At 41.4% G+C, this 22,427-nt stretch overlaps 1 protein-coding gene across 4 annotated transcripts in view; it reads right to left on the bottom strand.

The window, feature by feature from the left end:
* Nucleotides 1–18,880, bottom strand: part of ZDHHC17 (zDHHC palmitoyltransferase 17) — a 104,986-nt gene extending 86,106 nt beyond the window's left edge. The window contains exons 1-2 of one of the 4 annotated variants that reach the window (XM_078146371.1): nt 18,709–18,767; nt 6,983–7,096 (exon numbers count right to left, since the gene is read on the bottom strand). In XM_078146371.1, coding sequence (XP_078002497.1) covers nt 6,983–7,021 — 39 coding nt within the window. In that variant the 5' untranslated portion in view covers nt 7,022–7,096; nt 18,709–18,767. Of the gene's footprint in view, nt 1–6,982; nt 7,097–18,708 lie in introns of all 4 variants that reach the window. The other 3 variants (XM_020993451.2, XM_020993449.2, XM_020993450.2) reach the window with 3 other exon arrangements.
* Nucleotides 18,881–22,427: the final 3,547 nt, after the last annotated feature.

The raw sequence follows: 22,427 nt of genomic DNA, 5'->3' as shown, positions 1-22,427 counted from the left end.
AGGAATGTAAATCATGGTTGGGGTCTAAGAGATATACAAGGCCATCCATGTGAGTTTATGTTCTTGCACTCATCAATCCAGAACAGAGCTGTGGCCAGGGTGGGAGTTCCAAAGGTGAATGGATTAAGTCCCTAGGGTATGGTCTCTGGTAGTCTGGTGGTCTGGATAGTATGCAGGAGCAGATATAGTGCGATGGCCAGGGTGGAAATACAGGAAATGAACACAGCAACAGGAGATGGTTTAGCAGAGATGATAACTTCAATGTTTGATTTTGAGGTACCAGTGGGTATTCAGGTAGAGACAGCTAGTAAACAGCTATGAATGATCGAGGGGCTCAAAGGAAAGGATGAAATGGATGCAAATTTGGGACTCATCCACAAAGGTGTATTTATGTTATGGGAATGGATGAGACTATCAGAAAGAAAGCTCAGAGAAAAGACTAAGACTCTTGCTAAGGCAAGAACCTTAGGGAATATGTAAATTGAAGGCAACTGGTAAAGTCAGGGCAATGCTGAGATACCATATACCTAAATTTCAGCAAGGCATTTTGTCACCCTTAGAAATAAGAGGGAGGGGGCAGCTAGCTGGCACAGTGGATAGAGCACCAGTCCTGGATTCAGGAGGACCTGAATCCAAATCAGACCTCAGACACATAACGCTTACTAGCTGTGTGACCCTGGGCAAGTCACTTAACCCCATTGCCTAACCAAAAAACAAACAAACAAATAAATAAGAAATAAGATAGAGAAATAAGCTGGATAACTCAGGGGAATTTCAAATGGACTGAATGACCACAGACCCAGGAGGTTAACACATCCCTTTCAAATCAAAGAAAGCCTTGTTCCAAATTTGCCGTTGTTTACCCTTTATTTTCAAAGAGGACCAATGACATCACAGGGTGATGTCTTAACTTGTGCATGAATTGGATTTAAGTGAGGCAAAGGTGCACAAAGTCATCAGCCTCACTCTTTCCCAGAGTCATCAAAGTCCAGGGGCAAGACAAAAGTCAAGATGACTGGCAAGGGCCCAGGATGCAGTGGATGACCTTGGTGTCTTAGGTATGTGACCAAGTTCTAGCACTCCACAGCACTTGCTTCAGCCCCCTTTATGGCTATTGGAACAAATTGTTCTCATCAGCCCATTCTGCCAGGGGAAGTCTTTCCATACTTAAAGTCACCAACAGCTCTGTGGGCCATCAGTTACCCTCAACCTGATTTAGCCCTTCTGCCAAGATGGTTTACCATGGTGTGGTCACTGTGCATGCTACAAATAACTCCAAATTTGTTATCAATAACTCAAAGACTCAGAACACACAATTATCAAATGAGTAGAAGAGAAAAGGCCAGGTGAGACAGATAATATGTCAGATAAAAGAAACAGAATTCCTCTAAATCAAAAGGCTACGATTCTGGGTTGCATCTAGCTCCATAAAACAAAATTAAGACCATGGAGTAGAAGGTACAACAAAACAGATTTTGGTAAAAACAAAAACAACTTCTAATAATTAGAACTATCCTCAAAGGAAGTGGACTGCCTCATGAAGCAATGAGTTTCCTGATTCTAGATTCTAGTTTCTAGATTATGGCAATGTTCTAGCAGTCTAGATGACCACTGTGGAAAACATAAAAGGAATTCATGAATGGGGTGGGTATTGGGCTAGGTGACCCTTCCAACTCTTAGGATTCTGATTGAAATGCTTCAGGAAGAAGAATGAGGGAATGGGGTCAGTATAATGAAGAACTAAGCAACTTCCTTAACACAGGAAAATGACCCAGGAGAACAAATTTAAAAGCAGAAAAAGTTTTATAAATATGAAAGGGAAAGATTGATGCAAGAAAGGGTAGATAGCTTAATGAACAAGGAAACATAATTCAGTGGAATCATGGAATGACAGATTTGGAGACAGGAGCTAGGTTCAAATCCCGGTTCTGCCACTTGCTATTTGATGATTTTAGGTTAGTCATTTCACTTCTCTGGGCCTCAGTTTGCTCATCTATACAATGAGAAGGGAATGGCCTAGATAACTTCTAAGGTCCATTCCAACTCTATTATTTTATAATCCTGTGAGACAGAGAACTGGATAAAATTAAGGATACAGGTGGAAGATTTAGCCATGGAAATAAGAAAGGACTAGTGGAATAATAATAATAGTATCTAATATTTACATAGAGCATATTAAGTGCCAGGCACTGTGCTGAGTGCTTTACAATTATCTCATTTGACCCTGACAACAATCCTAGAAAGTAAGTGTTATAAACTGAGGCAAACAGGGTCACACAGAAGTGTCTGAGGTTGTTTTTTAACTCAGATCTTCCTGACTCCAGGCCTGCTGCTCTATCTACTGCTACAAACACATAGCTACCTCTAAAAATGATCACATCCAGATAGATTGCTTCATTTTTCTGCATGTAAATGGATATAACTTGAAAAGTAGCTAAACAAGTCATCTCATTTGGCTATTTGCTTAAGAATTCCTTTCACCATAAAGAGAATAAAAGAAGGAAAGTCTAATTTAATCAAGTCTCGTTAACACCAATACATGGATATTCTGCTTCACTGCCAGGGGCTTCCAATATGTTTTCCGGATTTATTTAACTAAAAGTCCTTTTTAGTGCCTCCATTTGAAAGAATAGTCAGGGGTGCTTATAAGATGCTTTCTGATATCTCTTCTAGCTCCAAAATTAATCAATCAATAAGCATTTAAATGCTTACAAAGCACGAGGCATAAAGCTAAGTACAGCGATACAAAAAGTGTAGGTAGTCTCTGCTCCAGGGAGCTAATCTTCTGATGGGTAGGACAGCAGAAGACACACTTTTGATAGGGGCCAGATGGGTGGCAATATTAATAACTCACGTTTATATCAACTATACTCAATTTAACAAATTTCATGAGAAAAATCTGCATATTGTTGAATTAAAATTAGTACTGTGGAGTAGTCTGAATATTTTCTGAAAGGTTGCAGAAGTTTAAGTAAGTGTATTTCCATGTAATTTTCTTATTTTATCCTTATAATGAAAAATTATCATTATTTTATAAATAAGGAAACTAAAGCTCCAAGATGTCAAATGACAATTGAGACACCCACTTTGGTCTTCAGCATTCTTAGCTACTTCGCACCTTTTCCCTGTATTTTAATATTACGTTCATATTTGGCATACAGTAAATTTACACAGAAACTGCCCTTGCTTTCAGTAATGGAATTTTGTTCAAAGGAGTACAGCACTAGAAATGTCTCCATCTGCCAGGAATTTATTCTCAGACTCTCTAGTTAATCAGCAAATGAAAAATACTCTGAGCCCTTGGACAGAAGGGAATATTACTCTGCATACACTTTTCTCCCAACTGAATTATTTTCCCTTGGTGAATGGTTTGGAAGTCTGAGTTTGATTTTGACTGTTAGAATCTTGGAAGGGAGAAGGAAGTGAGATTAATTAGGGTCATGAGCTAAAAGGACAGCAGGCCAAAAGAAGAGTAAACTCATACATAGCTCATCTGTGCTTGCCTTGTTTTGTAATGCAAACAACTCGCTCTCAGGTCTTTTTTTTTCTTCCTAATGTAGAATACTGTGATTAGAAGAATGAGTGGTTCCAAATTTTAAATTCCAAAAGCAGAATTTGTAACTTTGAGCATTGTGTCTAAGGCAGTCTCTACGCATACACAGAATGAAATATCTTTAATAAGATCCTTCACTGTCATCATGTCTGCGGTAGTGAAATTTAACCTGTATTAACAGAAGAAAAAAAAACAAAAAATAAATAAAATTAAAAAATAAATTAAAATTAAAAAAAAAAACAGAAGAGAGCATTTGTGATACTAAATTAGTTGGTAGTAATTACTGCCAAGTCTGAAATAAGAACAAAACTTCTCACAGATGGTGATTTGCTGAAAGTCAACTGGCCTAAGCTTTCATGGCATCATCACTTCATTAAGTATCTACTAACCATCCTACTGCATACCTAGTGCCCTAGTACTTTATGCCAAGGTAGTACTGTCAAATTACATAGGCAACAAGCACTTGCCATGTGCCTGGCACTACGCTAAGCACTGAATATACAAAGAGACAAAAAGAGCACCTGTCCTCAAGAAGCTCATACTTTAATTGAAGGAGACAAACATAAAAAAACTAGTGTGGAAGCATATTCAAAGCTTTTTTAGTTCAAATTTTAATATTAAGAATATTTTCTCCAGCCTGAAATTCTTTGACTTCTCACTCTTTAGGAAAGTGGGTAGAACAAAAGCTAAGGCCAGCCTTTTAAATAGATTAATTAAGGGAAACAACAAACACAGCTGTCTAGTTCAGAGTCTACCCAGCCTTCCTTATCCCATGACGCTATTAACCAGTGACTCACCCAAGGGAAGTGACCTTTTCTTATATTCATAAAAGAAAGGACTGTCCTATTGATCAGAGAGAGGAGACCTAACTAGATCTTGAGAGGAATGGTCCAAGAAGGAATTAAGAAGGGAATATTGGGCTCAAACTGTATTTCAACTGATTATGACATTTTCCTTGTTCAAAATTACTAAAAATTGTTACTTCAAATTGTCTTGGGGTAGAAGGATATGTCCACCGGCATGGGGGAAAGGGAGGAAAGATTATGCCAGTTTGGACATTTCTCTCTCTTAGAAATGGCTTGGATTTAGCATAATGTTAAATTATTGACAATTATTTGTCTAAAACACAGAGCACTGCATTAATGTTTTCTTTGACCCTAGGTATATAAAAGATACATGCAAGGCCAATGTGGCTAGATTTTAGAGTGTGGAGAGGGCATTAAAATGTAAGAAAACTGAAAATAAGAAAGGGGTCAGGTTGTTAAGATCTTTAAATGCCAGGTAACTTTATATTTGATCTTGGAGGTTAACTGGGAGCCACTGGAATTTACTATAAGCAGCTTGGTGGCCCACCAGATAATGCTGCATCTATAGGAGAAAGAAAACACACAAAAGGAAGCTGGAAAGGGTGAGGAGGGGAGATGCAGAGGGTACCCAGCTCAGGGAAAGGATAAGAGTCAAAACCAAAGCAGTGCAACGGATGGGAAATGAAGAGTTGGCTGAAGTTCTGGGTTCTCTTTAAAGGGAGGCTCTGGTTAGAGTTTTCTGTTCTGCCTTCCAGTTGAATGATGACATGTGAGTACCAAAGCTGAAGTTATCTATGATGCTAAGTTTCCCAGTAAGGAACTAATCCTGGGGAGGATGAGAATGATAATGGCAGAGTCAAAACCAGGCAGTAAAGCCAAGGTCACACAACCAAGATGAACCAAATTTATTGAGACTAGAATCAGGTCTCTTTCTCCAACATCCTCTTTGCAATTAAATGATGCCAGTTCAGCAAGAGAGCTTCTTCGATCAAAACAGCAACCATGGACATCTGCAAGCTATTATATTATTGAACACGGGTCAGAGTTGCCCCTTAGGAAAATCACTCCCACAGCTAGATCCCATAGAAGGATGGATTAGAGTAGAGAGAGACTTGAGACATGAAGACCAACAAGAAGACTATTGCAATATTCCAGGCAAGAAAAGACCTGGGCCACAACTAAGGTGGTGGCTTATGAATACAGAGAAGCTTCAAGAATCTTATTATCTAGCTGGGGGAAAAGCAAGATTTACAGAAGTAAAACATTTAAATAATAATACAAGGTATTTATCATTTTACTATGCTCATAACATTAAAGTCCCCAGTAACCACAGCCCTTGGTTTTCTATCATTTTACCACAGTACTGCTGTAGGGCATGTACTCTGACTTAAAAGGAAATTATTTATTGAGATGATTATTAACACTAAGAATTATTTCCTAAAACTACAGAGCCAAATTTACTGTGATTATAAATAACAAAACAAAGAAACCTGTTCTGCTCTGCTCTCTTTCTGCATCTTCCTTAGTACAATCTTGTCAGTAGGAGATAATTTTGCTGTCTAACTTTTTGTGACTCCATTTGGGGTTCTCTTGGCAAAGATAATGCAGTGGTTTGTAATTTCCTTCTTCAGCTCATTTTACAGATCAGGAAACTGAGGCAAACAGGGTTGAGTGACGTGCCCAGGGTCATACAATTAGTGTCGTGAGCCTAGATTTCAACTCAGGAAGAAAAGTCTTCCTGACTCCAGGCCCAGCACTCTAGACCACCTAGCTGCCCTAGGGGAAGGACAGAAGTGGGGGAGATAATTGTAACTGATAACTCTTTATCTTTTCCCCAAACCTTCCCCCCACTTCTCTCTCAAGAGCACCATCTTTCCAGTTACTCAGCTTCACAACTGTGGAATCATCCCTGACTCTTATCCCCCACATCCAAACACTTGCCAAAATGTACTGATTTTACCTCCGTAATGTATTCTCACATCTATTTCATTCATTCTACTCAGAAAACTACCACCTACCTCAAATCATGCCCTTATCATCTCTTAACTGGTCTACTCCAAATCTCTCCCTGTTGCCTCTATTCTCTCCCTTTTACAATCCATCCACCAGAAAACTGCCAAATTTCTTTTCCTGAAGAGGTCTGACCATGTTGCTTCTTTTCTCTAGCAGTTCCAGTGGCTCTTCTTTTCTTTGAGGGTAAGAAGGAAACTCTTGGCTTCTAAAGTCAGAGACCAACTGGCACCAACCTTCCTTTCCAGACTCGTTTCACATTTTTCATGTACCCTACAACTCCAGCCACATTAAACTGACCTGTTTACTACAGTTCTCCTCCCGTGACATCCCATACCTTCTATGCCTCTTCCTTTTCCTCTTCCTCCTCCTCCTCCTCCTCACTTCCCCCTCAAAGAATGCCTGGCTTGCTTCAAAGCTCAGATCAAGTGCCTTCCACTCCACCTATAGGTAGCTACACACAGGGATGATGACACCCTTGATCTTACCATCACAACTGGTCTACTTCCATGTTCATAAACTCAAAAATTCTTGTATCTGATCATACTACTGTAACATTCCATTTCTCCATATGCCTTATAATCAGACCCCTAATACTGCTTTTTATGCTCACCAAGACCTCCTTTTCCTCCACCCCTAAGTTCTTCACCATGATGATCACTCCTTGCTGAATCCCAACCCAGGATCATTTCTTCCACCATTTGCCTCATTTGCTGTTGTTCATGTGCTGAAAGGAGCAGGAAAAAATCATGAGACTGTGCTAAACAGGTCAACTACAAGTTTATGACTTGTGTGTGAACTAGGTCTTCACTGTTGCATGGCAATCCTTTCACATCTCACTAACCAAGGAGACAGTGCACTCACCACAGGGACTAGTCAAGCATTTTATTCCCTTCTCAAACCTCTTCTCCACATCTCCCGCCATCCCCATTCTCTTATCTGGGAACTTCCCCTCACACTTCACTGAAAACGGGAGTCATCTGATCAGAGCTCCCTCTTCTCTCATTTTCATCCCACTTCATTCCGTCATCTTGACACTCTTTCCTCCTTCATTCCTATCTCTGATAAAACAGTATCCCTTCTCCTTACCAATTCCTCTACATAAACCCTCGACCCCATCCCCTCCTATCTTAGTCAGCATTTTACCTCCACTACCATCCCCGCCTCTCTCCCTCTAATCTTCAGGCTTCCCCTAATCTACACTGGCTCCTTTCCTGATGCCTACTCTCCCCTATTAATAAGAGAGAAAGAGAGAAAGAAAGAGAGAGGGAGAGGGAGAGAGAAAGAGAGCACCCTTGTTTGATTCTACTATGCCAACTAGTTATCATTCTTTAATTGTCTCCTCAGCTAAACTCCTTGAGATCATCTACACTAGGTGCCTCCACTTCCTGTATTTTACATCCTCTCCAAGACCTCCTCAGCATTCTCCAAAGTCACCAATAATGTCTTAACTGTCAAATCTAATGACCTCTTCTTGATTCTCACCCTTCCTGACCTTTCTGCAACTTCTGATCACCCTTTCTTCCTGGATATTTTCTTCTCCCTAGGTTTAAGATATCGCTCTCTTCTGGTTCTCTATCTATCTGTCTGACTACACCTTCTTTATCTTCTTTGCTGGATTCAAGTCATGCTCACAAAATGTCAGTGTCCCTCAAGGCTTTGTCCTGGGCCATCACCTCTCCTCCCCCTATACTAGGGGTTCCAAACCTACTGTCAGTGAACTTGTGTTTACTTCAATATAAATGGCTTCCTTCCTTTGTAATCTCATTTATTTTATGCGTTTAAAAATATTAGTCTGAAATGGAGTCCATAGGTTTCACTAGACTGCCTAAGTAATCTACAAGGCAAAAAAGAGTAAGAACCCCTTTGTTGGTGATGTCAACAGCAACTTTCACTTTCAGAATGATACATAGTAAGACACTCAGCCATAATATCTCTCCTGAACTACATTCCCACATCATCTTATGCCTTTTGGACATCTCAAATAGAAGGTCCCACTGGCATCTCAAACCCCACATGTCCTAAACAGAGCACACTATCTTTTCCCTCAAATCCTCTCCCTTTCCCAAATTTCTTACTGGTGTTTAGGGCACCATCATCTTCCTGGAGGTCACCCAAGTTTACTGCCTCAGTGTCACCCCTGACTCTGTCATCCCACATAACCAATCTGTTGTCAAATCTTATCATTTCTATTCTCAAAACATCTCTACTGTTCATCCCCTTCTCTTGGCTCACACAGCCATGGGGTAGGTTCTCATCACCTCTTCCTGGACTACTTCAAGTCTTCTGGTTAGTGTCATGTCCTTAATCCAATCCATATTCCATTTAGCTGCCAAAGTACATATCTGAGCATGCCACTTCTCTACTCAATAAATAAATTCCAGGGGCTTTCTGCTACCTCCAGGACCAAATATGAATTTCTCTGATTGGCCATTTAAAGTTCTTCACAACACAGTGCCTTCCTATCTTTCCAGCGCTCTTGAACTTTACTCTCCTCCATGAAGAACTGTATTATCAAGCTAAACAAGCCTACTTACTATTCCACACTTCATTTCCTGACTCCATGCCTGGCTGTCCCACCCTTCTGACTTCAAAGCTTCCCTCAAGATTTAACTCAAATCCTACTTTCTACCAGACTTTATCTAGCTTCCTACATTACTAATGCCTTCCTGCTGAAATTACTCTCTGTCTACTTTGAACATATCTTATATGCACATGTAGCCGTCTAAGTCCTCACATTCAGGCCTTTGACTATTGAATCCAAACTTCACAGAATAAATCCCCTTAATAAAAGGATTTATTCTGTAGAACTTAGACTCAGTCAAAAGGCTAAACTCAAGGACCTAGAAGGCCAAATATGGCCTTGAGGCCCACAGATTCCCCATCCCTGGTCAAAGCCCTCAAGGAGCTTACTTTCTACCATAGTAGCCCATGTGTGAATATGTGTATAGAAAATGACCTGGGTCAAGGAGAAAATATTGCAAACAGCCAGAAAGAAACAATTCAAGTATGGTGGAAACACAATCATGATAACACAAGATTTAGCAGCTTCTACAGTAAGGGACCAGAGGGCATGGAATATAATATTCCGGAGGGCAAAGGAGATAGGATTACAACCAAGAATCACCTACCCAGCAAAACTGAGCGTAAACCTCCAGGGGAAAAAATGGTCATTCAGTGAAATAGAGGACTTTTAAGCATTCTTGATGAAAAGACCAGAGCTGAATAGAAAATTTGACTTTCAAATACAAGACTCAAGAGGAACATGAAGAGGTAAACAGTAAAGAGAAATCATAAGAGACTTATTCAGGCTGAACTGTTTACATTCCTGCACGGAAAGATGGTATTTATAACTCATGAGACCTTTGTCAGTATTAGGGTAGTGGGAGGGGAAAAAGGCAGGTAGATAGATAGATAGATAGATAGATAGATAGATAGATAGATAGACAGACAGACAGACAGACATAGAGGGCACAGGGTGAGTTGAAGATGAAGGGGTGATATCTGGAGAATAAAATTAAAGGGTGAGAGAGGATTATACCAGGAGAAGGAGAAAAGGAGAGGTAGAATGGGGTACATTATCTTGCACAAAAAAAGACAAGAAAAGGTTCTTACAGTGGAGGGGAAACAGGGGGGCAGGATAGGATTAAGGGAAATAGAGTTAGTTTTTCACAACATGTCTACTATGGAAGTGTTTTGCATAACTGCACTTGTATGGCTTGCATTGACTTGCTTGCCTTTCAATGAGGATGGGTGGGGTGGGAGGAAGGGAGAAAATTTGGAACCCAAAGTTTTAAAAACACATGTTTTAAAAAAAAATGTTTCCACATCCAACTGGGAAATAAGAAATACAGGAAATGAGGTACAGAAATCTATCCTGTCCTACAGGAAAATAGAAGGGGAAGGGGATAACAAAAGGGTGGGGAGAGACAGAAGGGAAGATAGACTAGGCGAAGGGGTATTCAGAATGCATGCCATCTTGGGGTGGGGGGAGGGGCAAGTTGGGGTGGAAATATGGAACTCAAAATCTTGTGGAAGTAAATGTTGAAAACTAAAAATAAATAAATTATATATATATATATATATAAGAAAAAAAAAAGGAAATGACCTGTCATTTCACTGGTATAGAGAACTTCCATTAAGGAAACTCTCTCCCAATACAGATCTGCCCCAATCTACAGCTTACATTTGTCAGAGCTGTGTGGAGCACTAAAAGATTAAGTGATTTGCCCAGCATCATACCACTATTATTTGTTAGAAGTGGGTATTGAACCCAGGTCTTCCCACCTGAAGGCGACTTTTTGGCCAATATACCACATTGTTTCTATACAAAATAAATACATTTTTAATATACAACAGTACAGGGCAAAGAGTTGGCTATGGTATTAGAGGACTAAAATTTAAATCCCATTATTGATGCTTACCACCTAAGTGACCTAAGCAAGTCAATTAGTTCCTTTGAGCTTCAGATTCCCCCTCTTTTATGAAATAAGGAGACTGGTTTAGATGCCCTCTGAAGGCCCTTCTTCGACTCATGAACTTTTATGCATCAGAAGTTGGGACTATCAGGAAAGGCCTCATGTATGAAGCTGCTTTTGAAATGAGCCTTAAAGGAAAGTAAGGATTCTAAGAGGCAGAGGTGAAGAGGAAGAACATTCCAAGAAGAGGGGACTGCCTGTAAGAAGGGAGACAAAAGTTGGAATGTTGTTTGTGGGTAACATAGAGAAATCCTGATCGGCTCTAACTCAGACAAGTAATATGTAACAAAGCTGGAAAAGAAAACTGGAGTCAATCTGTAAAGAGCTTTAAATGTAAATCAGAGTTAATAGTAAGAGGTAATAGGGAGCCACAGGGTATGAGTTGATAGTCAGATGTATGCTTCAGAAAAAATCACTTTGGCATCTGTGTGAAAGATAGATTAGAGAAGCAGAGAGATTTGAGTAGAGATACCATTTGGAAGGCTAATGTGATAGGCCAGGAGAGTGTTTATGAGGATGTCAATCATGTGTGCAGAGAGAAGGGGAGGGACGCAAGATATATAAACTTACAAGACATTGTAACTAACTTGGTGTGTGGGATGAGGGAGAGTGAGATGAAAATGACTCCAAGGCAGCAAAGCTGGGTAGGAAGTTTGGAAGAGGCCAGGGTTAGGGAAAAGAAATTGAGTTCTGTTGTAACCTGTTGAGTGGCATATCCATTTCAAATGTCCTATAAGCAGTTAGGGATGTGAAGCTGAAACTCAAGAGAGATACCAGAACTGGATATACAAACACAGAAGTTGTCTGTGTAGAGATGGTAACTAAACCCATATTTCAATATTTCAAGGGTCTGTAATATTTTCCAATATATTTTCTCTATAAATTAGTAAAGAGAAAATGCCACTCACATTTAATCTGGTAACAAGCCTCTCTAGAGGTACGTATACTGTTCCTTGGACAACAGACTTATAATCCATCATTGGTTTTGTAACTGAAACTGTTCCAGCTTAGTAGGAGCTGCCAGAGATTCTAACTCCATTGGCACAACCTCCAAGAACTCAATCAGTCTATCAATCAACAAGTCTACTACAATTTAAGCTCCTACTACACATACCATTCTGGGCACTAAGGATACAATTATAAAAGTGCCACAGTTCCTAACTTCAAGGAACTTATATTAACTACTGGGGACACAATATGTTCACAGATAAGTGAATACAAAGGAAAAAAAAGTAAATCTATACAGATTCAGAGAAAAGTAAATGTTCATAAAAAGATACGACATCTCCCTGGTCGGTCTAGATTTGTTTCTCAAACAAAATTATATTAGAGACTAACTTAGCTGTTTCAGACAGTCCTTCACAGTCTAGTACAACTATCACAACTCCACAACTCTCAGCTACTTAGGATGTAAGCTGGTAGGAGGGAGGGAGAAAAGAAGGAAAACTATTTCTTAAAATGCATAAGTTTTAAGAACAACTTTTATTGGTAACTTTTGAGTACTGGTCTAGTACTGATCTAGCTGGTCTGTATATTTATCCATTTACATAGTAAGCACTATATAAATGTTAGATGCTATTATAATATTATTATTCTCTTACATTTTAAGACAAATATTTAAAGCTACTTTTTCATAGTATCATGAAAATTATTAAATTTTTTCTCAAACAGGCATGTATATTATAGTGTTTTTCTTCCCTGAAAATTAAGACAACTACTAAGATACTGAGTACCATAAAAATGTGCACCTTCAGGTTCTCAAGTATGAGGGAAAGAGATAAGGTGGAAAGAAAGACTAAGTTTGTTACTAAACTCCTTCAGAAAAAAACGAGAATGATCTGAGGATCACAGGACAAGTGCAACAAAGATCTGGATGGGGTGGCTTAAACTGATGAAATGAACTTTGAAGGAAGAGAGATTGCTGAATGGCAACAAGGAGGAAAGCATCCACCCATGCCTCCTCCTGACGGAATATGTTAGAAGGGCCATGAGGAAATGTCATCTCTATAACAGTGATTAGATTTTATGGAGTAAAGTACTTTATAGTTAGCTATCCTTGACCTTTTTAACTCATCAACAAACCTGTGTAAGCCAAACAGGAACACAAGACACATGCCAAGCTTTAACTAATGCTCCATCTTACATTTATCTCTAGTCTCTCTATATTATTCTCTACTGCTGATTTTATCAGATTGGATGGGTTCAACTATCATCTCTTCGTACTTCATGTCCAGGCTCTCATTTTCTTTAGTAACTCTTAGACAATTAAAGGGCTAATTGATTATCTTGAGCTCAAACTACAGTAGTTACAGATTTAGAGCTGGAAGGATCTTTAGAGGATATCTAGTTCACTCCTCTCATTTTATAGTTAAGAACTGAGACTGGCAGGAAGTTACTTGACCAAGGTCATCACTGAGGTAGTAAATGGCAGAGCTAGGATCTGAACCCAATTCCTAGCTCCAAATCCATTTTTATAGATGAAGAAACTGAGGCCCAAAGAAGTCATATTATTATCACTGTGGAATTGAAGGAGGTCTATCAGGATCACACAGCTAGTAAATGACAAAGCAGGGACTCAAATCCAAGTGTTCTCCTCACTGAATGTGCCAAGCTCATCTATTAAAGCACAGAGAATTCAACCAACTTCTTAAGTACTTAATGTAAGCAGAGAATTGTGTGCTAGGAAGAGCTAGAAAGTTTAGATAAAATGCAGTCCGGACACTGAGTTCATAGTCTAGAACAGGTCTCATTCCTCTTCCACATGACAGCCCCTCAAATAGTTTAAGACAATTCTATCCTATTAAGCTTATCCTTTGGGCCTCTGTGCTTTAGTAAGACAGCTGTGATGACTCTGTAGTCAGATTCTACTTCTGAGTCACAACTTTGACACCTGCTTATTTCTTGTGTGGGTAAGTGACAACTGCTCTGAGCCTCAGTTTCCTAACTTGTAAAGTTGAGAGAACAATGCTACCTACAATTAAAGAAGCAATTAAAATTATGTAATTATCACAGAGGAAAAGAGCACTAGCATTGAAGTCATAGGGCCCGGATTCAAATCTTGCCCGTCACTACCTGTGTATCCTTGGCCAAATGCCTTAATCTCTCTGGGCCTCTGTTTCCTCCTCTGTAAAATGAGGGGGTTGAACTATATGGCCTCTAAGGACCCATGCAGTTCTCTATCCATGATCTATTTTTTGGGACCAAACTTATGATTTCAAGTGAGGAAAATCCCTCTAACAAAGAAGTAAAGGGGCTTCCCCAAGGTCACACAACCAGTACATGTCAGAGGCAAGACTTAAACCTGGATTAAGTCTTCATTCGAAGGCCAACTCTCTATCAGCTCCACTAGAGACTGCCCCTCGGTACAAATGATAATTATCCAGGCTAAACCTGGATAAATCCAGAGGTTTGTTTGTTTTGTTTTAATGATTCCCACAGAACAATATAATGACTGAATATCTGTAGACATAGCCCTGTTTGCTAGGGAGGCACTTTGAAGTTAAATGCTATATGTTTCCTGGTATGGTGTGATCAGTTCAGAAGTCAATTGTTATCTCCCTTGCTCTGAACACTATAGTTCTTCTAATCCAACCTGACTCATACTGATTTCGCCTCATCCTGCCATCAACTAAAATCTTTCAGGTTTTTTCCCTACACACAAACTGTTATTGTCTAACCAGTCCTCCCCCATCTTGTACTTGCACTACAGCCTTGGGAAACCTAAATGCAGTCCCTTACATTTATCTCTTTTCTCTCTCTACATTCTCTACTGGTGATCTTATCAGATCCATTGGGTTCAACTATCATCTCTATGCAAAACACTCTCATATTTATATATCCAAACCATCTCTCTCCTGCATTTCAGTCTTATATAACCAGCTGTCATTTAGGCATCTCCAACTGGATCTCAAAATAAACATGTCCAAAACCAGAACACATTACATGCCCTAAATTGTCCCCCTCATCCTTATGTCCTCATCTCCATGGAAGATGTCAATGTCATCTTTCACCTTTCCCTTCCTCTCTCCAATCACAACCAAACAGTTGACAAGTCTTATCGATTCTAATTTCACATTGTATCTCACATCCATCTCCTTCTCTCCACTCACGAAGCCTGGTTTGGGCCCCAATGACCTCTTACCTGGACTACTGCAAAATCCTCCTAATTAGGCTGCCTGTTTCCACAAGCAGCCCTTCTTCAATTCATTCTCCACATATTTGCCAAATTTATATTCTTATAACACAAGTCAGCCCCGCTTCAAGCATCCCTCTTGCTTTCAGGATTCAAATACAAACTCACATAGGATAAGAATAAGAATCTTAGAGCTGGGAGGAACCTTAGAGGCCTCAAGTCCAATCACCTCATTTTACAGGGAAAAAACCTCAAGTATAGAGAGGTTAAATGACTCGCTCAGGGTCACAAGTGTATTTGAGGGGAACCTGATGAGTGTAATGGGCTCCCTTCCGTTGTTTTATTCAGCCATGTCAGACTCCTAAATCCAATTCTGTGCAAGTGAAGACTGATATCACCAGTGATGTCACTGGTCCTCTATGAAAATGAAGGACTAATGACAATGACAAGCTCCCTCTCCACTTCTACCTCAGAACTCCTAGCTTCTTTCAAAGCTCAAATCAAACATTACCCAATGCTACAAGTTAATCCTGATGCCCACTTTTGCCAGTGTCCTCTCGCCAGACAATACTTCGCATTTATTTTTAATTTAATTTTCTACAAATGTTTCCCTTCCATAAAATGGAAGCTCCCTGAAGGCAAGGAACGTTTTTTGACTTTGTATGCCCTGGCACGTGGTAGGCAATAAATCCTTGTTGCATGAATCAGTCTGGTTCAGTATAGCCTTGTTTCATCTTCCTGATAGTTTTTTGAATACAGATTCTGTCATCCAACATATTAGCTATCCCTACCAGCTACGGGAACTGAAAGTTTGATCAGCATGTCTCCTATGTCTTCCAAGTCACTGACAAAATGCTCACCAAGGCAGGACCCAAGAAAAAGTCCCATTTACAGCAACAGAGCTTTCCCTCTGCCTTGACATCTATTGATCACTATTTTGACGAAAGCTATTTTACCAGCTATGAATCCACCCAATAATACTATCTTCTGGTGCCCATTTCTGATTCTTGTCTACAACAATATTACAAAAGACTGTCAAATGCCTACCTAAATTCAGATACACAGAATCTACTGGCTTTTCCATGATTTATTAGCAAGCTTTTTTTTTTAAAGAACACAAGGAAATGTTGAAAGACCATCTTCTAATAAAGAACTATAGTCACTATTTGAAAACTTTAAACATTAAATTATAACATTAATTGAAAAGAATGCTGCACTTGGAGTCATAAGTGATGAGTTCAAATCCCACTAACAACGTAAGTCATTTAACCTGAGACTCAGTTTCTTTATTTGTAAAATGAGAATACTATTTGTAGTACCTGTCTCACCAGGGTGTGGCCAGAATCAAATACGATTATTTAAAATATTTTGCAAAGCTTAAAGCATGATATAAATTTCTACTATCATTTTCCATTTGTTCACAAAGAACAAGCCATCCTTGTCTGACATCAAACTCCAAACACTTGTTAAAGCACCTACTACATGCAAAGCACAGTAATAATCTCTAATGATTTAATGGGGCGGGGGGGGGGGGGGGATGAAGCAGCCCAAGAGTGTGCATTCTACTAGAATACAACTTGAATGTGTGTGAATATGGCAGCTTGGGCTAGCCTTTGAGCCAGGAAGGCCTGCATACAAGTCTCACCACTGAGGCATATGTGACAAAGCAAATTACTTAACTGCTCAGAGCTTTAGGCATCTCTTAAAGACTGTCAATTGCAAATAAGTTGTCAATCTGTACAGGAGCAGGTTTCTACACCAGGAGATAATACCATATAGATAATAGCCCTAAACAAACATTTAACTCAACTTAAGGTTTATCCTTCTTTCCCAGTGCTTAGCATATATAAATGCTTGTTTAATTTAATTGACTAGAACAGAAGCTCTTTGGGCATGAGAGCAGCATCCTCAGAACCTACCTAGCATGGGCATTCCACACACAGTAGGCTTTTAATATTTGCAGAACTAGACTAGAATGGAAGATTCCACAGACCAAAATCTAAAGACCAATGAAATTATTGTAATATAAAAATCCTCAGATTTTAAAGTTTTTTCAGACAATAAAACACAGACACTTTACCTGCAGTTGCTCCCTTTCCCCCCAAAACAGTCCAGCTTACTAATAAGTCTCTACCAAGATATGTCAAAAGTTTTACAAACCTAAAAGCCTCATATAAATGCCAGCTATTATTATTTTATCATAGGGTAGCTGCGGGGATCAAATGAAATAAATATTAAAGTGTTTTGCAAATCTTAAAAGTTCTACATAGGACGTGGAGTGATTTTTAGTGGCGTCCAACTCTCTGTGACCCCATTTGGGGCTTTCTTGGCAGAGATTCTGGAGTGTGCCATGTCCTCTCACAGATAAGGAAACTGAAGCAAAGAGGGTTAAGCCCACGGTCACACAGCTAGTAAGTGTCTGAGACCAGATTTGAACTTAAGAAGATAGTCTTCCTCACTTCAGGACTGGCACTCTATCTACTGTACCACCTAGCTGCCCCAAAATTCAATGTAGATGAAAGCTATAATTGTTACCAATGTCGTTACACCTCACTGGTTTGGTATGAGGACCAAAAATTAGACAATCTATGGCAAATGCTCTGTAAACCTTCAAGGCTATACGAATGCCACTTATCACTGTTGTTACTGATAACTAAAGATCAGCTCAGCTACAAAACTCAGAAGTAAACAAGTACAGAGTGTTGGCTTAAGGGGAAAGTGTGGGACTAGCTCACTCCCAGGACGAAGAAGATCTGAGAACATGTGGCAGGTCTCCTAAAAAGGGTGCTTTCTCAAGCTCAGGAAGCCAATCCCCCAAGTTTTCAAAAGCTCCTCCAAGGCAGGAACTGTTGTAGTTTTCCTTGCCTCTTTAGACCTCACTCCCTCTTAGTACAGTTCCAGACAGACAACAGACCCTTAATAAATGCCTGTTAGGCCTGAGGGCTAGAAGGGTGCTTTTTCAGCCCTTGTTTGTACACTTAGCCCTTAGCATACAGCAGTGCCCAGGCTCCTAATAAATGTATGTTGACCTTGAGGGCAGGGAAGCTATTTTTGTCTTTGTGCCCCCAACATTTTGCACATAGTAGGCGCTTAACAAATGCTTGCTGCCCCTGAGACGGTGTTGCTGCCTTTCTTTGTACCTCCAGCGCCAGGCGCTCAATAAGTGCTTGTTGACTTGACTCATTTACGCCTCCCTACCTAATGGATGGAGAATAATCGGTCCAAAGGGGGGAAGGAAGGATCCTGCGAAGCTGATGATGCTCCCTCCCCCTCCCCCCCGCTCCCCGAGAGTCTGGCTGTCATTCTGCCTGGAGAGAAAAAGCCAGCGCCGGAGGCGCAGCTTCTGCCTCTTCTTCTTCTTCCTCCTCTTCCTCCCCCTCCCTCCCCAAGGGGCTTCAGCTGCCACCGCTGTCAACAGCAGGCCCGCCCCCCTCCCCTATTTCTCCCCCTCCCCTTCCCCGCCTCTCCCCAGGGGTCCCCTCCCCAGCTGGCCCCCCCCCGTCAGTCCGAGCCGCCCCCTCCCGCCTCCTTCTCCTCCCTCCCCACCCCCGCCCGGGCCTCCCCCTCCTTCCTCCGCCTCCTCCTCCTCCTCCAGGACCAGCGCCCCGCCGCACACATCCGCTCACACAGTGCCCGGGAAGAGACAGGCCCGAGGAAGGGAGAGGCTACGGGGGAGATGGGCCCGGGCCCCCCCCTTCCCCAACCCCCCGCTTCGGTGCGGCTCCTCACCTCGGGATGGAGAATGGGGACACAGCCCGCTTCTTTCTCGTACTCATCCGGGCTGTCCGCCATCTTGGTGTTAAATCCCTCCCCCCGCTGCATGCCGGGAGAAAGCGTTTCACCCTCGCGGGGCGCGCGAGGCGCGCCGGGCCGGGGGTAGAGCGCGCGCGAGCCTCCGAGGACGCCGCGCGCCTGCCTTGCGCCCCCTTCGCTCCCTTCCCCCGTCCTCCCCCCTCTCCCGCCCCCCTGCGTGACGTGCCCCTTAGCCTTGCCTGGCGCGGAGGGCTTCCCGCGCTCTACGCATGCGTCGCGGTGCGGAGCGGTAGTTTTCACCCCCTTCCCCCCGCCTTCTCTTCTTGCTCAGTTCCCGGGGCTAGGAGTTCGGGCGTGCGGGCTGGTGCTGCACTGCGCCGGAGGGTGTGTTTGCATTTGTGCGTGTGTGTGCGCTCGTGTGGGTCGGTCTGTCTCTCTATCTAGGTGTGCCCTGTAGGATTTGGGCGCCCGCAGGCTACGCCAAATTGCCCCGCCCGTAGCCCCGCAGGGGCGGGGATGCAGCCAGAGAGAATGACTTTGACCTAGAAAACTAGCAGCGCCGACCTTGACCGTCCCGCCCTGAGGGCATCGGAAGCCGGGGGATGTAGAGGTCACCCTCCAGCTGGTTGGGTGCCCCGGGCGACCCCCCAGCGCTCTGCAGCCAGCTAACGCTGCTGCCGGCTCAGGCGCCTTGGGATGGGGACTGTTTTCCGGCTGCAGGTGACATTGTCGGAACCTCCTCTGGGGAGCAAAACCTTCAGGCCTTTCCTAGCAGCTGACCAAGAACCACCGCCTAGGACGGTTCTGCCAAAAAAAGAAAAGGAAAAAAAGTTTAGAAAAAGCCTAGGAAATGGTGGTCACCTGCCCCACTGGTGTTGCAGTTACCATGTGCATGAAATACATTTAATTCCAGAAAGCTTTCTTTCCTGAGCTAAAACAGCACTTTGCATCTGCTACATTGTAATAGAACCGAGGAAGTGATCGCAAAACTGAAACCATAAGCCTTAAATGGAATTAGAGCTGCAGTGGACTTAAGATAAAATCTCCCAGGGCACCGAAAAAGGGATTTAAGGATTTCAAAAGTGGTTGTTGACCGGGTACTAATGGGACATTTTTGTTAATACTCCTATTAAAAGCATATCAACTTGCTTAAAAAAATAAAAAAAAACTTGTAACAGTGATTTCATGGGTGTAGGGAATTCACAATATGGAAATTCCCTCCATCCATAAATATCTGCTCTCTGGGGGCACCGAGCCACTTACACAGATAGGATTTATCAGAATAGAACTTAAAACCAAGTTTTCCTAAGTTCAAGAGTGACTTATCCAGCTAGGATTTATTAGAGTTGGGCTAAAAACTTCCTAACTTCATGGCAGGCTGTCTAGCCCCTATGCTTCCATACTTCTCAAATTAATCCTGCACATCTTTAGCCTATTAATAATTCTTTGTTATTGTTCTGTCTTTTCAGTTGTGTTGGACTCTTCATGACCCCGTTTGGGGTTTTCTGGGCGAAAATACAGGAGTGGTCTGCCATTTCCTTTTCCAGCTCATTTTATAGACAAGGAAACTGAGGCAAACAGGGTTAAATGACTTGCCCAGGTCACACAGTTAATAAATATCTGAGGCAGAATTTGAACTCAGGTCTTCCTGTCTCCAGGCCCAGCACTCTATTCAATCTACCACCTAATTAGTGCCTAACTAATAGGAAACAACCCTGTACATAGCTAATTTTGCCAAGTAAAGAATATAAACTTGTGGCTTCCCCCACATCCTAATGAGATAATGTGCTTACGGGGATAGTAGATGTTTCATTTATTTTCTGTGCCCTTAGCTTTATATTCCTGAAGCTAATACTTCCTTTGCCTCAACCTTGTTTCAACTTTGATGCTTTTTATAATTTATGTTACTAATCCATTAGATTGTAAGCTCTTTGAAGGCAGAGACTTTTGCCCTTTTTTTGTATCCCCTGTGCTTACCACAGTGCCTGGCACATAGTAGGTGCTTAATAAACATTTATTGAATGATCAGTCAAACCAGACAGAATTAAACTTTGTGAACTTCTACTCTTAGGCAAATGTAAACGTGGTAAGATATGATTTTCATAGTCCATTTTTATTTTAACAGCTTTTTACTTACTATTATTCATTCCTTTATTGATTTTGTGGGTAGAGGAGTTGAGAGGGAAGAAATAAAAACCCAAGTAGGATAGATCAGGAATGAAAGCTGGAGAGAAAGAAGGCACTGAGTATCTAGGGTCCCCACTGGAGTAGAACCCAAGAGATTTTGAGTTCTAGACTTATTTCTATTACTAGCTAGCCATATTGCTGGACACACTTTTCTTGGATTTGAGGGGAAATAGAGAGTCGAGTTTACTGTTTCCTCATATATGGAAGGAAGGCATTAGACCAGGGCAGAGCTGTCAAGCACATAGATGAAGGGCCACATGTGGTTCCCTGCCAGGAACCAGATTAAAATATAATTAGAAAATCTTTAACAAGATTTTTTTAAAAAGCAATAAAACATAGATAATATTATAATTTAAAATTAAGCCCAAATGCTGCTCACAGGGATCTTTTTGTGCAGTTTAATTCTTTCCCGCACTTTCTATTTGAGTTTGATACCACTGGACTATTTAACCCTTAAAGTCCCCTTAGGCTTTGATCAATGATACCATGAACTAGGTGATCCCTTCCAACTTGGAAGTTCTAGCTTTTACACAAGAGGAGATAGGTGAAAATAGCAATAGGTGAGAGAGAGAACAAATGAAAGAAAGTGACATATTTGGAGGAAGTGGGAGAAACAAGTTTAGGCCCAGGTAAAGTGAGCCTTTACCCCAGGATGGTGACATTTGGGGTTCACTCCCTTCTGTTTGACAGAAAATTGTTAATATAATGACAGAAAATTGTTGAAACTGCCGCTTTCTCTTAAATGATCCTAATAATGTCAGAATTTCAGTAATGTCTTTGCATTCCTACTCTTAAGCAATTTACTCCCAATTAGGCTGAGCTGAACCACACAACTAAATCTCACTCTAGGATCTCGTCCTGGAAACAAAGCCAGATTGAGGTAGACCAGTTTCCAAAGTAGCTGCTAATGTCCTTGGCCCTTTCTGTTGGGATTCGTGGTATGAAAGGCAAAACAGCCAGAATGAGGTAGTTTTCCTTGCTTGGATTGCTAAGGGTGGCCTGCATTGAATAACGGGGCCTCACTACTCAGTGTGACTCCTTCTGCCTTTTCTAAAGTGTAAGAACCTTTTCCTATGAGTCCGAAGGTGGGACATCCTCCAAGGTGGCAGATTTGCTGCTCTCTTATCTCAATTAAAGACGTTTTATTCCTCCACTTATAACTTTGATTTATTTCAGGACCTCTGAGTCTGCCCTCCTGCCCCACTCTAAGCCTCAGCTCTTTTGCCCTCCTCAACAGGTCCTACCACTGCCACCACAGTGGGATAAAGGGTCTGTGCCACACTGTACATAGCTGTTTCCATATTGTCTTCCCTATTGGACTGTGGGCTTCTTGAGAGCAAGGACTATCTTTTGCCTTCCTTTGTATCCCCAATGTTTAACACAGTGCCTGGCACATAGTAGGAGCTTAATAAATGTTGATTTACTAACATGGAATTCCCTGGAACCTCAGCAGTTAACACCATAGTAGCAGTCAAGGGTTGACACTCCCTCTCCCCCTCCCCCAAGAA

Source organism: Phascolarctos cinereus, unplaced genomic scaffold, assembly GCF_003287225.1.
Source record: "Phascolarctos cinereus isolate Bilbo 61053 unplaced genomic scaffold, phaCin_HiC Scaffold_1;HRSCAF=81, whole genome shotgun sequence".
NCBI classification, from domain to species: Eukaryota; Metazoa; Chordata; class Mammalia; order Diprotodontia; family Phascolarctidae; genus Phascolarctos; species Phascolarctos cinereus.
Note: the sequence above shows the minus strand (reverse complement) of the source record. Positions and strands in the feature narration are given on the sequence as shown.